Genomic DNA, 23787 nt, shown 5'->3' with positions numbered 1-23787 from the left:
AGCAGTAGAAACCGGTGATGTCACAAGTCACATGACTGATGTGACCACACGGAAAAGAGTAGTTGTGCAGCATCTATAATGCAGCTTCCTGTAGATTTTTTTGCCATTTGATCGCTGCAGTCAGTAGTTACTGTAATGCGGAACAAACTGCTGCCCTATCAGATCTCAATACATCAGTTTCATGCAGGTAACTTTCTAATTGGTGATGTGTCTGTATATAAAGCACTGGGGAGATGTGTGTGTCAGAGCGAACGTCTCTTAAATAGTAAATACCTCTGTATAAGCTACTGCAGAGGATTGTGTGTGTGAGGCAGAGGAAACCATAACAGTATATATCTGTATTACTGGGAATGGGGTTGTGTGTAAGAGGCAGAGAGAACCTCTATACTAGTATATATCTGTATATAAGGCACTGGGGATGGTGTTGTTTGTGAGAGGCAGATGGATCCTCTCTACAGTATTATATATCTGTATATAAGGTACTGGGGAGTGGTTGTGTGTGTTTGAGCAGAGGGAACCTCTATAATGTTATACACCTGTATTATATAAGGTGGGTGGGGGGGGGGCTGTGTGTGAGAGCAGAGGAAACCTCTCTATAATATTTTATATATTTGTATAAAAGGTACTGGGGAGGGAGCTGTGTGTGTGAGGCAAAAGGGAACCTCTTTATAATAGTATATATTTGTATATAAGGTTCTGGAAAGGTGTGTGTGTGTGTGAGAGAGAGAGAGACTGGATGAGCCTCTCTTTAATATTATATATCTGTATACAATGTAAGGTAAAGGAGACTGCGTGTGTGCGAGGTAGAGAGAACCTATCTCTATTATATTATATCTCTATATATAATGTATTGGGGGGGGGGGGGGGTGGCAGAAGGAGCAGGCTTTATTATCAGGTTTGTGTGTATTAATGTATACATGTATGTGAAGTGTACATATATGTGGGGTATACATAGGTCAGTGTGTATATAAGTGTATGGCCATTATTCCCATATGTGTAATTATTCCCATATGTGTAATTTCTGTATGTGCTACTGTTGCAGGTCTCAGTGTTACACAATATCACTGACCATGAACAAGATGAAGAAGAAGCTGCCTGAGTGGATCCTGAATCACATCCTGGAGATTTTCTACCTGCTGATGGGATAGGTGAGAAAACATCATAACAACACCATGGTAACCTCCTGCAGTGAATATGTGTTTTAGTTGCTTAGCAACAAGAAGTGATAGATGCTCAGAGGGAAAGAAAGATACAGTGTTTAAGGTTTTAGTGCAAATACAAAAGTGTAGAGTTGTTTTGGGAAATTCACCAAAGAAGACAGTTATTTCCCAGCAGCCTTTCATTATTTTTTCCATCATCCCCATACACAAGGCAGCAATAGGTGGCTTATGGAGTGATATCAGGCTTAGGCTAATAAATAATAAACTGATATTTATATGGTATAAACAAGTAGTAATTTGTGCAGAAGAGGAAGTGTTATTGTATAGAACAGGGGTGTCCAAACTTTGCTCTCCAGAGGTTTTGGAACTACATTTTCCATGATGCTCAGCTAGATAAAATGCTGGCTGAGCATCATCGGAAATGTAGTTCCAAAACCTCTGGAGAGCAAAGTTTGGACACCCCTGGTATAGAATGACCATAAACGTGTACATATTTCATATATAGATAATAACTAATTGCACATACACTGGCTAGCTGGTTAGTCTGCTTACATCCTGTGCCTGAAAACTTAATTCCATATGTTCTGGTGCATGTATAGATGACATTTTATATTTCTTGTTATTTCTGTATTACTTGGTGCATTTCTCATATGACAATACACCCCCCCCCCCCCCAGTAATACAGAGCGACTCATTGTAAAGCTCAGATCTTCCTCCAGCATTTTGTATTATTATTACTTAGTGACTCAGTTACTTTTATTTTAATTTCCCCTCAATAAGTTTAACAAGTTGATGTTATCAACAATCAAAAGGACATTAACTCAAATCTAAATGCCTTGAAAAATAAATTTTATTATGTGTGGTTAACAAAAAGTACATTCATAGCTTAATATGCCTGGTTCTCCTGTAATTTATCTCTATTTATTGTATTGTTATTGCCCCCAAAGAGAATGCAGTGAATCCAGATCTAGATAATGACCCTGCAACATCCTACACCGTATTTGCTTGATCAGTGCAGGAGCTTAGTTATATTTTTCCCTATCTGTACACGGCAAATGAGGTGTTTAAGAAGTTTCTTAAGGGTTGTGCCCCTGGTGTGCAAACATTTGTCATTGTTTCTAACATAATGACCGTCTAAATGCTATAAACATGTATTTGTTTGCAGAACTTTTGAAATGCAGCTTTTAAAGTTAAAGTGTGCTATAAAATTGATTCCCCTGTAATGTGCTTCCAATGACTTGTTATACCAACTGCAAGGCATAAAATGTATGGGGAAATTATCTTTTAGCTTTATTTTTGTATGAAGTAGTTGTTTTTGGTAGTTGAAGCCACCAACCATGTAAATGAGCTGAGCTTGCACGCTCTATTTTTTTTCTCTATACACTCTGGCATCATTATCTTATCTCTGTTTGATTATACATAAGCAAGTGCAATGGTAAAAATAAACATTTTAGTACAAATTGTCCCTCCTCCCAGTGGAAACATAAATTCTTCTGCACCTTCTTGTTTACATGTCTTTAATATAGCCAATACTTAAAGGGACATTATAGTAATTTTGGAAACATGCATATTTTCACAATCTATTACTTATTTTTTGATCCTTTGAAGTTATTTAAAAATTCAAAATTTTAACCCTTCCAGTGACCTCATAAATTCAGTTTTAAATGCCCAATATCAGTGGCAGTCGTACGACCAATACGTGCCACTGCTGACGCGCACATTGACAGAGTCGGCAGCATGATTTAGGGGCAGTGAGCAGTTCAGGAGAATGCACCAATCAGCAGCAGAGCCTCTCTCTAAATCAAGTGTGCGGCTCAGCTGTCTCTAAGACAATGAGCAAGCTTCCTTCCTACAGCACATAATCTGAGAAGATCTGTCTGAGTGCCGTCAATTTAGTTTGTCTGCTGTGGGAGCAGCAGCAGTGTATTAGGTTCTTTTTTTTTCTCTCTAAACAATGATGATACTTATGCTGCAGTTCTTATATAAAGTAAATACAACTAAAATCATTGTACACCATCTGACCACTGTCTAAACAAGCTATTTAGTGCATACTGCACATTCACGTGCCTCAGTTCATTCTGCTTTTTAAAGGGACAGTCAAGAGCAAAATAAACTTTCATGATTCAAAGTCTCTAGGTAATAATTTATATAACTCTACAGGGAATGAGACAAAGAGGAAAACACATCCAAGTGACACATTGTTTATTACAGACATTTGTTACTTAAAGGGAAATAATACTCATATGCTAAATCACTTGAAACTGATGCAGTATAACTGTAAAAAGCTGACAGGAAAATATCACCTGAGCATCTCTATGTAAAAAAGGAAGATATTTTACCTCACAATTTCCTCAGCTCAGCAGAGTAAGTTCTGTGTAAAAAGTTATACTCAACTGCTGCTCAGCGGCAGGTAAAAAAAAAATTTAAAAAATGAAGAAATGAACAGCAGCCAATCAGCATCAACCGTGCTGAGGTCATGAACTCTTTTACTGTGATCTCATGAGATTTGACTTAACTCTCATGAGATTTCATTGTAAACTTTTTAAGCTGAATAGGGAAATAAGATGAGAGTGCACGTAAGCTCGCTCCTTCCGTTGTCCCGGGACAGACATACTGATTTGTTGCTTAGAAGTCCTTTACAATGGGATGTGGCTACTGAGAAACTTTTGAGGTAAAATATCTTTCTTTTTTACATAGAGATGTTCAGGTGATATTTTCTAGTCCGCTTTTTACAGCTATACTGCATCACTTTCAAGTGTTTACATATTTGGGTAGTATGGCCCTTTAAATGGACAGTCTAGTCCAAAATAAACTTTCATGATTCAGATAGAGAATGTAATTTTAAACAATTTTCCAATTTACTTTTATCACCAAGTTTGCTTTGTTCTCTTGGTATTCTTAGTTGAAAACTAAATGTAGGTAGGCTCATATGCTAATATCTTAGACCTTGAAGGCCGCCTCTTATGTGAATGCATTTTGACAGTTTTTCATCACTAGAGGGCGTTAGTTCATGTGTGTTGTATATTTAACATTGAGCTCACACACGTGAAGTTACATAGGAGTAAGCATTGATTGGCTAAAATGCAAGTCTGTCAAAAGAGCTGAAATAAGGGGGCAGTTTGCAGAGGCTTAGATACAAGGTACTCACAAAGGCAAAACGTGTATTATTATAACTGTGTTGGTTATACCAAACTGGGGAATGGGTAATAAAGGGATTACCTAACTTTTTAAACAACAACAATTCTGGTGTTGACTGTCCCTTTAATGTGCAGTGCAGTGAACTCTGGCTTTGACAGAGATCCACTGCCTTATAAGCTAACCCCACTCTCTCCTTCTCTGCTTCATGTTATGTGACAAGGGGGGTTGACAGGATGGGTAAATTCTGAGTAAAAAAAGAGGTTAAATCTGTTTACAGTTTAATCCACTCTCATCTCAGGTTCCTAGCAGCTGGTGTCAAATAATATCCTGCAGACCGGTCTGCTCTGTCAGCCACCACAGCCCCTCCCCTCTCTCCCCTGTGTTCACACTGAAGCTGCTCTTTAGAGAAAGCAAACTAGGTAAAATCATTGTTGTTAGATGTTTATGCAGTTGTAAAACAGATCTATGTAGCAGTGAGAAACGTGCACAGAGCTTTGCTTTTTATTTGTGACAATAGCAGCATTTGGTAAGATTTGCTTCAATAGAAAAAGCAAACTTCATGCAGCTCTACACTGCAAACAGGATTACTTTTTGTTTCTTTGGGGAATACATTTTCCTAGTTGCTTAGGCAACTAACTGTCCTCCTCCCCTTGTCTGCAGCTCTCATAATATTATACTGACCTGCATGCAGTTTCACCTGGCAAAATAATTATTTTATTAGCTACAATGTGCTTGTTTGCAGCTCCTACTATAGGGCTTTACAGAGCAGTATAAGCATTATTTATGTTGCCTGCACTCACAAGGCTCAGCAGGAAGTAACTGCTGATTGGACCTCAGATCTTGTGTGAAGGAAAATAAATATAGAAATTGGGGGCGTTTGGAGCTATGATGAAATGGACTATTTTCTCCCTACAAAGGTAGATCTTTATTATAATTATACTTGTTTAATTGCTGTTTAAAAGCTTTACACATATACTATGTGAACAGTAGTAAATCTACATATGCAAAAAAGGTACTTTTATTATGGACCTTCCTTTAACCTTTCCCCGGTGCCTTTAGTGCTGTTAGGACGGCATGGAACTTCCTAGCCGTTTGGCTATCCTGAAGCCAACGGCGATTCCAGAATGGGATCGCGGTCTGGAGGAAGTGCCTAGCGTCATAGGGACCCCCCCCCCCCCCCCTGACCCAATCCTAACATTGAAATCTCGCTATCTCATGCACGATCATGGGATTTCAATTTGTTTACTTCCGATGTAGACAAATTAACCTGGTCATGAAAGGGTTAAACATGATATTATATACCTGTACACCCTGTGTGTAGGGTTTAGTGTCACCAGAATTCTGTGCTGATCCCTTTATTAATGGGTTTAGGACTGTCTTGTCTGGCCTCATCCTGTTATTACTGTGATATGGTTTGGGTGATTCAGGGAACAGGACGTATGAGATCTTATTAGCCTTTTCAGATTCTTTACAAAGAGCAGAGAGGATTTTCCAGACTTAAAGAATCTACAGAAGCATGCAATTAAAATGTACAAATATTTTTATCTATTTAAATTGATATGGAAACCCCAGGTAATGAACATTTTTGCACAGTTCATCCCCAGGGATGGAACAGTAACTGGCTGATAAAAACAATCCCCTCACATTTTTTTGCTAGGTTTATTTAGGACGAGAACATTCATTAAAAAATAAATAATTAACAATAACAAATAAAAAATAAAAATTTTAATGTATGTTTAAATTAAATGGACACTAAACCCCTTTTTTTCTTTTACAATTCAGATAGAGTATATGATTTCATACAACTCCAGTTTATGTCTAATTTATAATTTGCTTCATTCTCTTGGTATATTTTGTTGAAGAAGCAACAATGCACTACTGGGAACTAGCTGAGAGAATTGAGTGAGCCAATAACACGAGGCTTATATGTGCAGCCAACAATCATCAGCTCCTGAGCCTACCTAGATATTCTTTCCAACAAAGGATAGTACCAAAACAGATAATAGAATTCAGTTGAAAATTGTGTTTCAAGTACCTTTTTAAATATAGCTTCTTAGGAGATGAAAATTTTATTTGTACTTATTACAGTATTACTGTATAGTTACTATAAGGTCAAATTAAGTATAAAAAGCCAATTTTATATCATATAACTTTTATAATTGTTATCAAAATTACTACACATGGAAGAGGGAAATGGGGCTAAATAGCTAATCAAATATGTACTCACAAATTTTCCTAAATAATGGAGATGTCAGTGATGTGTGATGTAGAAAGAGATCTGTACATTAATATGTAACATTTACAACCTCTTTAGTTGTAGGCCAGTGTTACTGTGACAAGGTGAGTTCCTGTTACTTGGAGTTCTTGGAGTATTGGGGCTGACTCACGTGTGACCAACAAGATGACGACTGAGAAGAACCAAACCTCAGAGATCTACATGGTGACTGGGGAGGTGAGGACGATTAGTCATATTGTCACTTATCTGCTGCTGTGTGTGACGTCTGGTGCTGAGCAGCCTTTATACAACACACACAGCACAACCCTAGGGGGAGTGAGCACACTAACCATATGGGCTGTTCATGGTCACTGACTGAGCTTTGGGTCATGGTCATTGTCACAGTCAGTTCAGTTTGTGTGTTTTACACTGTACAAGTTAAATCCTGTTTTTATTGTTTTATTTTTTAATTTTTCTTTAAGGAACAAATGGAGTTTGATGAAGTTGCAGTTTATTTCTCGGAGGAGGAGTGGGGCTGTTTAACTGAAGAACAAAAAGAGCTTTATAAGGATGTGATGATGGAGAATTACCAGACCCTCAGGTCTCTAGGTAATAATTTATATAACTCTACAGGGAATGGGACAAAGAGGAAAACACATATAAGTGACACATAATCTGGGCTTGTGTTAAACAGGTATAAAATCTGTGTGTTGTGGGGGGCGTGTCTAGGCAGCGGCTTGTTAGGTCGCAATATCTGGAGCTCTGAGTTGGATGTTCCTAACCCGCCGGTTATTGAGCCCATTCTGCAATTTAGACCAAAAGCATTGGTAAATATAAACAGCCCACATACTGTGGATTCCAACAATATCAAATTTGCAGAGTTTTATGAAAGCTAGACCCAGATCTGGACCGCTGGAACCTGGGGCGGCGGCCTCACTACAAGGAATCAGCAACCCCCCCCCCCCCCCGCATGTGGGGTATAGCAGTTGTGTTCAAACTGCCTTTTCCACTTAAAACCACTCTTGCATTTATTATGGAGGCCATCACGATCAAATTGTTAGGAGATATTGAGAGACTGCTTCTTAATCACTTTGACCGCATGGAGAAACACCTACTTGGCGCGCTCCTTATCGATCAGGCCCACGACAGAAATACAGATGTGGCCCATACCGAGCAGCATGGGCAGAGATCTCTGGATCCAGATAGATCTAACGTAGCCAGCCTAGTGGAGGTAAATCTAAAGGAGAGAGGAAAGAAATCGGATGTGACACTACCTGATCTGAAAGTCTACGGCAGTGCGCGCTGTATGGCTGGCCCTGGCGCGGTGACGGGGCAGGGAGAGAGAGAGAAGACAGATGTTGGAGCAATCCGCTCAAATGAAAAGAGTGACCTGCAGATGGATTTTCAACATGCGCCTATGCCTGTTAAGAGAGTCATGCTGGAGAAGCTACGGGCGCCTCTTACAAATCTTCCCCTCACCCGGATCACGAACCCTAAAACCATGTTACTGTCAGGCCGACGTAGATCGAGGGTTTATTCATTCACAGCTCCTGAGAGTAAGCCGGTGGTGAGAGCTAAACAGCTTCACAACATATGTTTAAGACACTATAAGTCCCATTCCCACAGGATTATAGCTTTTGTGAGCCCCCAATACAGCAGAAGAATTTCTATTGCACAATTTTTTCAGAGATCTGGAGTGGGTTAAGCAGTTTAACTTTACATTCTATCCGTATGTGAGTAATTTATGAGCGCCCTCTGGAACTCCAGTATGATAACATTAACTGTTAGATTTTGGAAGTCCCTCACCAAATAAAGACACAGACATTGCAGTATCTGCTTACACTTTTATCCATAAAGATTTGCTGGACACGAATATTGCTATGATCCATGACCTTCATATAATCATATGACTCTTTATTGAACCTCTATAACAGAAAGTATCAGTATGTGCAATGCTGGATTGTAATTTCACCCATGTTTGTTATTGTGCCCCTATTCAGTGAGACAGGTCTCCTCAATTTTTACACTTGAGTATATGCCTCTTTTGACCTCTTTGATATGTATATATTAGTATAACTTGTTATAATCCACTACTCAGCTGTTTAAATACCATAGTCAGAGGTAGACCACACCACCTTTTTCCTGCATCTTATTGCTATGTCAACGTTTAATGGGTGTTCATCTATTTTGCATTGTGATGCCTGCCTAGAGTCACCCTAATTCTGCCATCTAATCCCCATTTGTATATATGATTTGAAACTACTTTTTTGACCGCATGTGGGCTGAATAGTTCAGAGGGAAAATATAGAATATAGCTCTAAATTTTATACTCTGTTAGTAACAATAGTCACATTTTATGCTCCTTATTTGTTTCATTAGTGTCGAACTGTCGGCGGCCGAGACGGCAAGACATTCTATATTTATGTAAAGTAGGAGCTAGAAAGTTCTATTAGAATCTGATGAGTCCCCTGGGACATTGTATAGCTGTGACTAGTTATCAATCATTGAGTTATCATGGAGTTCTATATTTGTAAAGTAAACTACACCATAGTTTCTTTATTGCTTATGAGACCGCTGAGATCACTGAGGTATCGCACCTATGTAATATGCTGTCAGTCATAAACATAACACTCAGCTCTATATATGCAAGTAAATTCAGTTGCAGATTTATATATTCTCCCCCACACCCTAACCCAGGTTGCACTGACTTCACATAGCAGACACTCTGTACCACTAATGACATAATAGTATTAGACCCTTTTGGAATAATAATGATTCATGATGCTTTATTTGGTTATAATTATTTATCTTGCTCCCTTTAGATTAGCAAGCTGCAGATTCCAATTAGGTTTTGTTGTATAAAAATTTACATTCTAGTATCTTTGTGTGTTGTTCTAGGTGAATGTTAGCGTTTCAATTCTAGTTTTTTAAATAAGTGTCTATGAGCAAGATCACCCTGGACCTAATGTGTTATATTTCCTATGCATATCATACTATAAAGCACTATAGATATGTCTCTCTTTTTAAGGCTATATACTAATCCTCCACATTTCCCAAAGAAGATCCTCATAGGCCTTATGTATCCACTTTTACATCCCTAAGCCGCCTTGCAGCTTTCTTAGCCTAGCAACTCGGTGTTAGTGACATAGACCAGCTACTGACCCATATTAAGTTATATTGAAAGCTGCCTGGTATAAGCAGATGTGAATTATACTCTAAAAGAAAGTAGCACAGTTTTCTCCTCTGCTATTGATCAGGAATGCCTTGATATCTATAGTATATAAAATAACAAAACAAGAGTTGGTTATATATTGGTATAAGTCACAGGTTTTATGTAAATTTTTCAGGTTAAGTTTATTTTATAGATTTGAACCCTAAAAATTCAGAAAATAGAGATTCTCCTCAGGAGATCCAAAAGTGGTCTCCATACTTTTAGACGCTACCTTCTTTGTTTCTGTTTAGAGTGTTATAAGGGTCCATGAGTGGCCCCCTAGATCATTTTGGAGGTACAAAACGTAACTGGCATTAAATGTACTACCTAATCTATGATTGTTATGGCATGTAATCACACTTTGACTAGGTAACCTAGTAAGTATTGCTTGTATTTGTGGAAAGTACCTATCTGCAAAACTTTCATTGACATGTATGCCCTGTTTGCCTGTTAACGAATCTCAATAAAAACAATTTAAAAAAAAAAAAAAAAAAAAGTACTTTATAGAAAATAAACCTTTACACGTCTTTAATATTTTAAAAAAAAAATCTGTGTGTTGTTTATTACAGACTTTTGTTACTTAAGAACATTATTCATGAGATATACAGCCCTGTGTACCCTTCCCTTGCACTGCTCCCTGCTTGTTCTTTTATATGAGGTCCCACCACCATTTATACATCACACACTGTGCTACTGGCCCATAGTGATCCTGTCATACATGTGTGTAATGCCATAACAGACAGTGAGTGCCCAGAATCATAGGTTCTTCATCATAGTTCTGGGTGCAGGAAGCAGAGGTTCGAGTGGGGCTCAGTATCTGGTTACTGTCACCACTTAGAGGGGCAGTTGATCCTTATTTCCAGTGCAGGATCTCACGTCATTGTAAGCTGCAAGTGATAGCCATAGAGACGAGCACCGCCTGCAGCACTATACACAGAGGCTTTATTATATGGGGGAGCAGAAGCTGTAACAGAGACCTTTTTTATCTGCATATATGTGTAATATTTACCTGTTGTCAATATTCAGTGAGAATCCTCATATCAGTGGCAGGTGGTTAAAATGGCAAAAGTGCCCCATCACCAGATAACACCATTAAAATAGAGCACACAATGCTAATTATGTTATATATATTTATATATATATATATATATATATATATATATATATATATATATATATATATATATATATATGTGTGTATATATATATGTATGTAACTTTGTCAGAATATGTATTGTGTCTATTTTAAATCCAAATCTCTTACATTAAAATTAGGTTATAGAAATATGAAAATGAGAAAATCAAACTGGGTTATATAAAATATATTTATTTTTATACTTGGTTTAAAGACACATACAATATACTGAAGTGTTTTTCAGATTTTATTAAAATAATGTTTACAATATACTTTATAATTGCAAATGTGTTTTTAATTTTTGCTATAAAATATAATCTTTTACTCTTTTACTTTTTGTTTTACTGATTAACCAGCTAATGGTAATTGTTTATTTTTTTGGCACCATATAGTGGTTTCCTTCTCACATGACCTGTAATTTATGTCTATACAGGATATGTTCATGCAAAACCTTTGCTTGTTACAAAGATTGAGCACAGAGAGGAGCCGTATGTGAGCAGCTTTCCAAATAAAAAAGGTGAGTAATAAATTCCTATGTGACAGTTTACCATAAAGTAACTTTTCTTGTTTAGTAACTTAATCTGCTGTGGACCATATATCTTGTTTTGCCCTAATAGCACTAACCAACAAAGAGTTGTTTCCTTTTAAGGAGGATGGACAGAAACACAGAGCCTCTCTTGGTACCTAATGCTATTCTTTTTGTTCTGCTCTCCTTATAAGATGGGCAGTTAGGAGTATTCTGTGATAAAATATTTATTTATTTATTTATTTACTGGTGCAAATGCCTGTATCTGAGCTCTTTATTTATGTGTTACTTGTAGCAGACCTCCCAACTCTCCCGGAAGGTCCAGGAGTCTCCCGCATTGAAATAGCGGCTCCCTGACACCTGCAAATGAAACACAACCTTCCGGAAATAGCGGTACCAGAGAAAATCAAATGTGTGCCTGCACTTTTCCTTTCTACCTCTAGGTGTCACTGTACCGTTATAGCTCAATGTAAATGGTTACTGCGTTCCTCTCTAGACTTTTCCCCCCATCCTGATCTCTACTCTAGTGCGGTGCGAGACAGCAGCAGACCTGATATATATATAGGTGAGATGTGCAGACTCCCATAGCTCTATATTGTGCAGGCTTCCATACCTCTATATTGTGCAGGCTCCCATACCTCTATATTGTGCAGGCTCCCATACCTCTATATTGTGCAGGCTCTCATACCTCTATATTGTGCAGGCTCCCATACCTCTATATTGTGCAGGCTCCCATACCTCCTATATTGGGCAGGCTCCCATACCTCCTATATTGGGCAGGCTCCCATACCCCCTATATTGGGCAGACCTCCTATATTGTGCAGACTCCCATACCTCCTATATTGTGCAGACTCCCATACCTCTATATTGTGCAGACTCCCGTACTCTTAAGAGGTCAGGTGGCCGTGGAGCAACCTGTGCCTGTAACCGAGGGGAGGGTGTCTTGTAATGTTGAGAGAAAGGTAATCTAAAAAATGTTTTCTAGTTCAGTTTTTCAATTTCTGCCATGAACTGTACAAAGTGTGGATAACATTATATATTTATATTAAAATATATATATATATATATATATATATATATATATATATATATATATATATATATATATATATATATATATATATAATTATAATTAAAAAAAGATATATATAATCTGGTCAGGTAACAATTTAAAGGGACATTAAACCACTTTTTTTTTTTTTGGGAGGGGGGGGGTTGCGCAGTAGCCGGTGAAGCCACCTCCCTGAAATGAGTTTTTGAAGGTTGGGATGTCTGCTTGTAGTAACTGGAGTTGTTGGTTTCTGTTGTATGGAACCTGGATCGTGTTTTTTTTTTTTTTTACTACTACGCCATTATTATCCACATTTGTTTTTATTTTTTTGCTTATTTTGCTTTTGGTCTAAATGTCTGAGAGTCTATTGGGAAGATACATGTATAGTGTTAATTGTATGTTTTAATCATTACAACCCTTAGAAAGGCAAGTGCCATAACCACTAAAGATGCTGGTCCCATATGATCTTTATGCACTAGTTTCTGTAGTTCACCTAATAACTCTGGGATTATTGGTCACCATGTTCAATCTTCTGATAAGTTATGTGGAGCCTTATTACAGATGTTCTATCTGAATGTAAGATGCTTAGTTATCTCCCTTATTACCTGACAAGGGCGGGGGGGAAGTTTGATCCTGAAAAAATAAATTTTTAAGGAACTTATTTATTTTGCTCTATCTTTGTTTCTGCATATTAATATCTCTGTATACCACATTGACCACTACTGATTGGTCTTTATTTAGGAAAATACCTGGGTTTCCTGTTTCTCATCCACTGATAGAGATGTTTGATGCTAATTTGTAAAAAGCTTAGCAAGATTTGTTTGATCTGAGGTCTAACATGCTTATGAGGTTGCAGTGTGAGCAGTCTGATCTGAGGAACCATGTGACAAATCACCTGGAGGGCCATTTGCTTCATCTTAGATTTTATGTGGGTGTAGGTCTGACAGATTGTCCATGTGGGTTAGGGCAAGTAGATGGTAGATCACTGTTGTGAGATGTGGGTAAAAGGGACAGTCTAGTAAAAAAATTAAACTTTCGTGATTCAGATAGGGAATGCAATTTTAAACAACTTTTCCATGTACTTTTATCATAAAATTTGCTTTGTTCTTTTGGTATTCTTTGCTGCAAGCTATACCTAGGTAGACTCAAACTGATTTCAAAACTGTTAAAAACAGCCTCCTATCTCAGGGCATTTTAACAGTTTTTCACAGTTAGACAGAGCTAGTTCATGTGTGTCATATAGATAACATTGTGCTCACTCCTGTGGTGTTATTTAAGAGACTGGCTAAATTGCATGTCTATCAAAATACTGAGATAAGGGGGCAGTCTGCAGAGCCTTGGATACAAGGTAATTACAGAGGTAAAAATAATATTAATATAAGTGCTGGTTATGCAAAACTAGGGAATGGGTAATAAAGGGATTATATATCTATCTTTTTAAACAATCAAAATTCTGGAATAGAATGTCCAGTTAAGTAACTACTGTGAGTGTGATCAGTTTGTTATCCACCTCATTACCTATACTTGTTACAGACAGATGTTATTTAAATCACTACTGTGAGTACAGATTTTAGTGTTGTAAAGAGACATTAAACTGGAACAACCAGGGAACTCAAGTAGAATAACTTAACATTTTCTGAAACAATTGTGCTACATAAATAGTTTAATAGCCAAGTTCTCCAAAGAAATACCTTGTTATTTTAATACATCCTCTGGGCTAGCTTGGTCCTGCTCATCCATATTCAAATGTTACAGAATTTGTAAAGGACATGCACAAAGAAATGTTATGTGCACACTATACACCAGCAACAGTGTTTATCACAGAATATTTGTCATGACATTATCTAGCAGCTGGTTGGGAGCAGTGTACTACTCTGCAATATTATAATATTTTCTCATATTTAGAAAAATAGTACTTAAAGGGACCGTCAACATCAGATTTTTTGTTGTTTAAAAAGATAGATAATCCCTTTTATTACCCATTCCCCAGTTTTGCAAAACCAACACTGTTAAATTAATACACTTTTTACTTCTGTGACTAACTTGTATCTAAGCATCTTCAGACCGCCCCTAATCACATGACTTTTAGTTATTATCTATTGACTTGCATTTTAGCCAATTAGTGCAGTGTCTGCCACTAGCCACGAGCGTGATCACAATGCTATCTATATGGCCTACATGAGCTAACTCTCCCCTGCTGTGAAAAGTAAATAAAATAGAGGCGGCCTTCAAGGGCTTAGAAATTATCATATGAGCCTTCCTAGGTTTGCTTTCAACTAGAATACCAAGAGAACAAAGCAAAATTGTTGATAAAAGTAAATTGGAAAGTTGTTTAAAATTACATGCCCTATTTGAAAAATGAAAGGTTTTTTTTTTGGACTTGACTGTCCCTTTAAGTTGTCCAAAGCACAAATTTGTTGCACAATTTAACATTTTTTGATTTAATAATAATTTGTGCAACAAACTGAAAAAAATATTAGCAGATTTTAGTTTAATATTGGCTTAAATTTTAGATGGTTGATCAATAAAATCAGGTGGTGCACCCTTTTAAAAAAGCCCAGGGGAGAACACTGTTTCTATGTCATCTGCTGCCCATGCGCTGGATAGTGCGCCACCCTTCAGAGGCTACAGGCAGCGGCTTAGTTGAAAATCTCAAAATGCTATACTTGTGATGTTGCTTTGTTTTACCTTATATATTTATTAGTCATGTTCTTTATTTAATGTTACATTTTAAATACATTGCATCTTCCTTAGACTGGTATATTCTTTAATGTCTTTTAACCCTTTTTTTTCATAAGATCGTGAGAGTCCACTCACTCATCACATGTGGGATTACACTTCATTCCACTAGGGGGAGGCAAAACACAACACCCCTTCATAACAGAGCTTTAATCTTTTACATTCTCCTAGAATCCCTCAGTCAGTTTTATGTGTCTAAAATGAATTGAGTGGAGTTGAGCCAGGCAGTAAGAAATACACTGCTAAAAAAAATAAAGGGAACACTAAAATAACACATCCTAGATCTGAATGAATAAAATATTCTAATTAAATACTTTGTTCTTTACATAGTTGAATGTGCTGACAACAAAATCACACAAAAATTAAAAAATGGAAATCAAAATTTTCAACCCATGGAGGTCTGGATTTGGAGTCACACTCAAAATTAAAGTGGAAAAACACACTACAGGCAGATCCAACTTTGATGTAATGTCCTTAAAACAAGTCAAAATGAGGCTCAGTAGTGTGTGTGGCCTCCACGTGCCTGTATGACCTCCCTACAACGCCTGTGCATGCTCCTGATGAGGTGGCGGATGGTCTCCTGAGGGATCTCCTCCCAGACCTGGACTAAAGCATCCACCAACTCCTGGACAGTCTGTGGTGCAAAGTGAAGTTGGTGGATGGAGCGAGACATGATGTCCCAGATGTGCTCAATTGGATTCAGGTCTGGGGAACGGGAGGGCCAGTCCATAGCATCAATGCCTTCGTCTTGCAGGAACTGCTGACACACTCCAGCCACATGAGGTCTAGCATTGTCTTGCATTAGGAGGAACCCAGGGCCAACCGCACCAGCATATGGTCTCACAAGGGTTCTGAGGATCTCATCTTGATACCTAATGGCAGTCAGGCTACCTCTGGCGAGCACATGGAGGGCTGTTCGGCCCCTCAAAGAAATGCCACCCCACACCATTACTGACCCACTGCCAAACTGGCCATGCTGGAGGATGTTGCAGGCAGCAGAACGTTCTCCACGGCGTCTCCAAACTGTCACGTCTGTCAAATGTGCTCAGTGTGACCCTGCTTTCATCTGTGAAGAGCACAGGGCGCCAGTGGCGAATTTGCCAATCTTGGTGTTCTCTGGCAAATGTCAAACGTCCTGCACGGTGTTGGACTGTAAGCACAACCCCCACCTGTTGACGTTGGGTCCTCATACCACCCTCATGGAGTCTGTTTCTGACCGTTTGAGCAGACACATGCACATTTGTGGCCTGCTGGAGGTCATTTTGCAGGGCTCTGGCAGTGCTCCTCCTGGTCCTCCTTGCACAAAGGCGGAGGTAGCGGTCCTGCTGCTGGGTTGTTGCCCTCCTACGGCCTCCTCCACGTCTCCTGATGTACTGGCCTGTCTCCTGGTAGCGCCTCCATGCTCTGGACACTACGCTGACAGACACAGCAATCCTTCTTGCCACAGCTCGCACTGATGTGCCATCCTGGATGAGCTGCACTACCTGAGCCACTTGTGTGGGTTGTAGACTCCGTCTCATGCTACCACTAGAGTGCAAGCACCACCAGCATTCAAAAGTGACCGTAACATCAGCCAGAAAGCATAGGAACTGAGAAGTGGTCTGTGGTCACCACCTGCAGAACCACTCCTTTATTGGGGGTGTCTTGCTAATTGCCTATAATTTCCACCTGTTGTCTATCCCATTTGCACAACAGCATGTGAAATTGATTGTCACTCAGTGTTGCTTCCTAAGTGGACAGTTTGATTTCACAGAAGTGTGATTGACTTGGAGATACATTGTGTTGTTTAAGTGTTCCCTTTATTTTTTTGAGCAGTGTATTTTCTCTGTTGGGAGATGTCACAGGCCTCTCAGGTGAAATGTGGTTTTAGCTGTCAATCCCCTGGTTACAGTGTGCTGCTCCTTGTCAGATACTTGGGACTGAGCTTGCACTGCCTCAGATGGGCTCATCTAGAACATTACACATGATCACATACCATGGGGACATATATATAAATATATTTTCGCTCTCTGCAGTAACACCAGAGAGTTTAATGCAGCCTCTCTCACTTACCTGCACTAAATTTGATCTTTTTACACTGGGAAATGAGGATACTACTTTCTAGTACTGCACAGTATGCTTTCCGGTGCTCTCACCGGGGCTTTGCCTTAAATATTTTCACACCAGGTGCCATAATTACACAAAACAAACATGCCACCTAAGGATCATTAACATTATCAACATAATAAACCTTTTAAAAGCATAAGTGAATATATTACCTTGCATTTTATGACATCACCTAGTGGTTAAATAACATACAACTCAAATATTATATTTAGTTAAGTTGTTTTAAGTTATATTAAGCTATTTTAGGAGAAAGAGGCTTCTAAACAAATTCTTAAATATTTTACTGTGTAAATATATTTGAGTTGTGAATTATTCAACCACTAGTTGACATTATAACAAGGTTATATATTCACTTATATGGTTAAAAAGTTTATTATGATGACAATGTTAGTGTCCGCTAGGTATCACATTTGTTTTGTGTAATTTTGGAGCCTTGAGTAAAGATATTAAAATACTGATTAAGTGGTTGGAGGTAAGCATGATTAAAGGCCATTATCAAGCCTGAAATGTTGCGTTCTCTTGGACCCTGTGTAATGCATGAAATAGAGATCCATTGTTTTTTAATTTATTCAATAAGGAATAGAATTAATCAGGTATGCCTTTTGTACAACATGCCAAATTCAAGGTCATGTTTCTGATACTGCATTCCTTGTTGGAGGTTTGGGAAACCGTCCCTAACATGGACAGCACCGTTTCTGCTCCATTTTTAAACAGTTTTCACTACTTTAACAGTAGAATGGAGATTATGAGGACCTGTCTCATATGATTGTGTGAGATCAGGAGACAGGACAGTACTTGACATGGTTTTAGGCAAACCAATCCCTTGTCCTGTGGACCTCCTTCCTTCAACCAATCTGGACTTTGATCATGACAGATGACAACTTACATGGTTGAGGAGCTGTCTGGGGTCTTTGAGAGTGCAGGGAGTTTGGTCTCCTCAAGAGGCATGGTTAGCAATAAATATCCTCAAACTCCACACAATCTTCAGGGCTCTACAGTGTTGGCCCGCAACAGGCAGGAATCCGTTTGATTTCAGTCAGAAAATGTCACTGCAGATGCTGATTTATTTCATTAATCATATCTATATCAGAGGTTCCTGGAGATGAAGGAAGTGTGCAGTATAATTAGATAGACGGAATTCCATAATTCACATTCCAGGAGTAACAAATTGGAAGGCAGCAACTTCACCCGGTAGATTGGAATCTGAACCAGGAGTTAGACCAAATAGTGTTTAACCAGATTATAAGAAGTTGGGGTTTGCCAGCAATATACCTTATGGCTTCTTGCCTGAAACACAAGCTACCTTGCTATTTTTCCAGGTCTCATGATCCTCAAGCAGATCTAGTAGATACTCTAGTAGTTTCCTTGTCATTCAGACTTATCTACAATTCTCCTCTGTTGTCATTGCTTTGCAGATATATAGCCAGTTTCAAGGAGTGGTTCTGATTGCTCCAGCATGGTTTTGCAGGACTTGCTACACAGACCTGATTCAAACGTCCTTTTGCTCGGTTGGAAGCTTCCTCTCATAAAAGGAAGAGGTTTGTCCGACAAAGGTCATTGATAGCTTAATTCAGGCCAGAAAGCCTGTTACCAGACATAGCTACCACAATGTATGGAAAACTGTTTTGGCTTGTACTTAAAAATAGATACTGTTGGAATCTCTAGAGTACCTGTACAGGATAATAATACAAAAAACTAATTCCTGTAAAACACAGTATGGCTGCCCTAGAGTGAGAGGTCAGTTCTAAAATACCTCTAGGATAAATGAACAAAAGGAAATGAGGGAGCGCTAATGAAAGCTACTGTGAAGAGTGGGGTGGCTTGCAAGAGGGAAGGAAAATATATGAAAATAAACATGTGAATTAATAATATTTAATCTTAAAAATCATATAAAATCCATTTAAAATTACATAATAATAAATAAATTGATACACAATAACCACTGGTGGTATAAATAAAATGCTAGAAAAAAGTTGATGCAGAAAAAAAATATATAAATAAATAAAAAAAATACAAATAAAAAAAAATATATTTTTTTTTTATTATTTTTTTTTTTCTGCATCAACTTTTTTCTAGCATTTTATTTATACCACCGGTGGTTATTGTGTATCAATTTATTTATTATTATGTAATTTTAAATGGATTTTATATGATTTTTAAGATTAAATATTATTAATTCACAAATGTTTATTTTCATATATTTTCCTTCACTCTTGCAAGCCACCCCACTCTTCACAGTAGCTTTCATTAGCGCTCCCTCATTTCCTTTTGTTCATTTACCTGTACAGGATAGCTTGGAGCAAGGTTTATCAGCCAGTTCCCTTAAGGGTCAGATTTTGATTATATCTGTTCTGTATAACAAGAAAATTGTCAAAATTCCTGATATTCAGACCTTTGTTCAGGCCTTGATTAGAATTAAGCTTATGATTCGGCCAGTTACTCCTCCTTGGAATCTTAAAGTAAATGTCAAGTTTGATGAATCAGTGCCCGGTTTTTAAAAATCCTATTAAAAATAGGGGCACTTTCATTCATCAAACTTAACATTTCACTCGTTTTGTTAAAATACTTACCTTTTTAATCTTGAAAGCCACTCCAGCGATTCCCCCTCCTGCCGTTTGTCACTTCATACGTCAGCAATGACGAATACGGCATCCTCCAATCACAGTTTCCCCACCAGGGGAATCATTGCCTGAGGCAACGCCGTGATTGGAAGAAGCCGGGTTCGTCATTTTTGACATATGAAGAGGCATGCAACGGGCGGGGAAAGTGCTGGAGCAGCTTTCAAGATTAAAAAATAAGTATTTTAATAAAGCGAGTGAAATGTAAAGTTTGATGAATGAAAGTGCCCATTTTTAATAGGGTTTTTAAAAAATCCGGGCACTGATTCATCAACCTTGACAATCACTTTAAACTGGGTCTGGGATTTTTAGCTCCTCCACTTGAACCTAAGCACAAAATTAGAGTTCCCTCCATGGGCCCAACTCATAGAAATATTAAGAAATAACTTCTTCAAAACCTTGATGTGGCAACGGATCTAAAGTTCTGTGTGGAAGGCACAAAATCCTTCAGACTCTCTTCTTCTTTGTTAGTCCATTTTATCTGGACCACGCAAGAGTCACAAAGCTATGGCAGGCACTTTAGTAGTTTGGCTTAAGACCTTAATTCATAAGGTATAGTTGACTGCGGGGAAGTCTCATAGTAGTGTGTACTTAACTGTTTGGGTATAAGATCCCATATGTGATGATCTTGTTGACTCTAACCATATTATTAATGAATACAAAATTCATGCTTACCTGATCATTTCTTTCATGATGGTGAGAGACAACGAGCATTACCCTTGTTATTCTGTACATCTAGTTGCAAGCCTTGTTTTGCACTTAATTTGCCCTGCTTTGTCCTTTTCATGAGTTTCTATTTTTTTTCGAGTTAATATGACTGAGGAATTGTAGGAGAGTCAGAGGAATTAAAGCTCTAGTTTTTTTACATGGCTTTGCATCTTTCTAGTGAAGTGGAGTGCTATTCCACATGTTATGATCTTGTAGACTCTTGCCATCATGATTCCTGATAATATTGTTTATGACGGTGATTGTACAGCTGGTGGCAGGACTTGTTTTGCCATTCATTTACCCTGCTTTTCTAGTTTTTTTTTATATACTAGACCATATATATGACCGAGGGATTGTGGGAGAGTCGGAGGAATTAAAGCTCTGGTTTGTAGGCGTGTTCTTCTGAAAAATACAGCCTTGCTTCATTTCATGCTTTAAGCCAACCCAGAGCTGATATGGGAGTAATTCCTTGGAGTAGGGTTTTTGAAGTGCAATGGAACTCTCCAAAGGCATTGGTGACTTTGGGGTTTTTAAGTTAAATTTCAATTCTGCCTTATTTCAGGGGGAAAAAAAGTTGTTTTTTTAAATAAACTTTCATGTTACTGAATTATTCATCATAAGCTTAGAAAATGTATATTTTACTACACTAAAAATGCATATATTGCCTAGAGATCCGACAGCATGTAGTGAAAAGGAAGCAAGCACTAAAGCAACATTTTTTTGCACAAACAATAATTATAATGTTGTAACTGAACATCATTTTAAAAGCATTATTTTTTTTAATTGCAAAAGAAAAAAAAATACCATATTTAATTTCAGAAATATTTATGTTCACTAAATAGTTAATTTTAAATAAAATACATTTCTTTTTTATATAAAATGTTAATCTGGTGTGTAGATAATTTTCATTAAAAGTAAAGGACATGGTATTTATAAATGCAACGTTAAAAATAATAATAATAAAGCTGAATGCTTTGTGCACATAAGCAACAGTTATAAAGAGTAGTTTTAGATCTGAAATATTTGTGTTGCTAACATTGTCTATGAAAATAATTTAAAAACTTTACATAAATTTAAGAAAAATAATAGTTAAAAGTTTACAACATTAATTTCTATTAATTTTAGTGACTGACAAATATGGAATACAGAGGCATCCTTAAAAATAGTCCATAATGTCCAGTAAATTGCCCTTAAACCTTAGCATGGAGGCTGGTAAAAGATCTAGGGGTCATAGCCTGCCCCTTATCCTTATGGCAGACACTCATTCAGGACAGTTAAAAAAATGTTCTCAAAAGAAAATAATTATGCCAATGATAACATTATTCTCATTTTTCTTATAAACAGGTACATTCGCAAACTGCAGTTATCCTAGTAATGGTCAGAGTGCAGATGCTTTTTTCAGTCTTCTCCAAAATCAAAGAAGTCAAGTAGGAAATTTATGTTCTGAATGTGGGAAATGTTTCACAGATAAATCATATCTTTTTGACCATCTGAAATCTCATACAGGAAATAAAGCATTTTCATGTTCTGACTGTGGAAAAACTTTTACTCGAAAATCAGATCTTACTGATCATCAGAAAATTCATGCAGGAGAGAAAGCATTTTCATGTTCTGACTGTGGGAAATATTTTACTCGGAAATCATATCTTATTATGCATCATAAAATTCACACAGGAGAAAAAGCATTTACATGTTCTGACTGTGGGAAATGTTTTACTCAGAAATCACATCTTATTATGCATCACAAAATTCACACAGGAGAAAAAGCATTTTCATGTTCTGAATGTGGAAAATCTTTTACTCGGAAATCAAACCTTATTGATCATGAGAAAATTCATACAGGAGAGAAAGCATTTTCATGTTCTGAATGTGGAAAATCTTTTACTCTGAAATCATATCTTATTATGCATCACAAAATTCACACAGGAGAAAAGGCATTTACATGTTCTGACTGTGGGAAATGTTTTACTCAGAAATCAACTCTTATTGATCATCAGAAAATTCATACAGGAAAGAAAGCATTTTCATGTTCTGACTGTGGGAAATGTTTTACTCGGAAATCGTATCTTATTATGCATCACAAAATTCACACAGGAGAAAAAGCATTTTCATGTTCTGACTGTGGGAAATGTTTTACTCGGAAATCATATCTTATTATGCATCACAAAATTCACACAGGAGAAAAAGAATTTTCATGTTCTGAATGTGGGAAATGTTTTACTCGGAAATCGTATCTTATTATGCATCACAAAATTCACACAGGAGAAAAAGAATTTTCATGTTCTGAATGTGGGAAATGTTTTACTCGGAAATCATATCTTATTATGCATCACAAAATTCACACAGGAGAAAAAGAATTTTCATGTTCTGAATGTGGGAAATGTTTTACTCGGAAATCAAATCTTTTTATGCATCACAAAATTCACACAGGAGAAAAAGAATTTTCATGTTCTTACTGTGGGAAATGTTATACTCGGAAATCATCTTTTATTAATCATCAGAAAATTCATATAGGAGAGAAAACTTTTTCATGTTCTGACTGACAAATGTTTTACTTAAAAATCGCATCTCATGCATCAGAACCTGTATACAGAAGAGAAAGCATTCTAATGTCCTGACTTTGGAAAATATTTTTCTCTAAAATCACATCTTCTCAAACATGAAATTCATACAGAAGAGAGAGGATTTTTATGTAATGAATGTGATAAATGTTATGCTTTGAAATCAAATCTTATTATCCATCAGAAACATAATATTAAAGGAAATCAGAGCTTAACCTCTTCAGTGTAGAGACACTTAATCAACATCCATACAATGTCTAAAGTGCTGGTGATGACTACATGTGGACCTCTGGTAATAAACCCATCTTTTCTTCTTAAAACGAGGAGAGTCCATAGCTGCATTAATTACTTTTGGGAAATACAGAACCTCGCCACCAGGAGGAGGCAAAGACACCCCAGCCATAGGCTTAAATACCTCCCCCACTTCCCTCATCCCCCAGTCATTCTTTGCCTTTCGTCTTAGGATGTTGGCATAGAAGTGTCAGAAGATTGAGTAGTCTCTTATGGAGGGTAGTACTCTTCAAGATGGGACTGGAGTTTTAAGTAGTCCTGTCAGCCTCTCAGTGATAGCATAGATGAAGGTTGGAGTCCGGAGATGCAGGGAAAGTCTTTCTGCAAA

General features: G+C 37.5%; 2 protein-coding genes across 2 annotated transcripts; both read left to right on the top strand.

Moving 5' to 3' along the window:
- The first annotated feature begins 50 nt into the window (after positions 1 to 50).
- Positions 51 to 21767, top strand: LOC128657982 (zinc finger protein 707-like). The gene is made up of 6 exons (XM_053712422.1): positions 51 to 187; positions 1043 to 1148; positions 6613 to 6750; positions 6996 to 7122; positions 11293 to 11376; positions 21733 to 21767. Exons 3-6 carry the CDS (start codon positions 6700 to 6702, stop codon positions 21765 to 21767), a joined length of 297 nt encoding a protein of 98 aa, XP_053568397.1. The 5' UTR covers positions 51 to 187; positions 1043 to 1148; positions 6613 to 6699.
- Positions 21768 to 21947: 180 nt separating this feature from the next.
- On the top strand, positions 21948 to 23383 carry LOC128657981 (gastrula zinc finger protein XlCGF26.1-like; the record flags this gene model as incomplete). Its single annotated transcript, XM_053712421.1, has 1 exon — positions 21948 to 23383. A coding segment is annotated over one exon (1203 nt), but the record flags the coding sequence as incomplete, so codon positions are not given.
- Between the last annotated feature and the right edge of the window lie 404 nt (positions 23384 to 23787).

The sequence above is a fragment of the Bombina bombina genome, chromosome 4, assembly GCF_027579735.1.
Source record: "Bombina bombina isolate aBomBom1 chromosome 4, aBomBom1.pri, whole genome shotgun sequence".
NCBI classification, from domain to species: Eukaryota; Metazoa; Chordata; class Amphibia; order Anura; family Bombinatoridae; genus Bombina; species Bombina bombina.
Note: the sequence above shows the minus strand (reverse complement) of the source record. Positions and strands in the feature narration are given on the sequence as shown.

Bases quoted from the DNA above. Each gene is read 5' to 3' on its own strand.
- LOC128657982 (XM_053712422.1), top strand. From the start codon at position 6,700: ATGACGACTGAGAAGAACCAAACCTCAGAGATCTACATGGTGACTGGG. The intron at 6,751-6,995 runs GTGAGGACGATT...TTTTTCTTTAAG, and splicing joins TCTACATGGTGACTGGGGAG to GAACAAATGGAGTTTGATGA. The intron at 7,123-11,292 runs GTAATAATTTAT...ATGTCTATACAG, and splicing joins CCAGACCCTCAGGTCTCTAG to GATATGTTCATGCAAAACCT.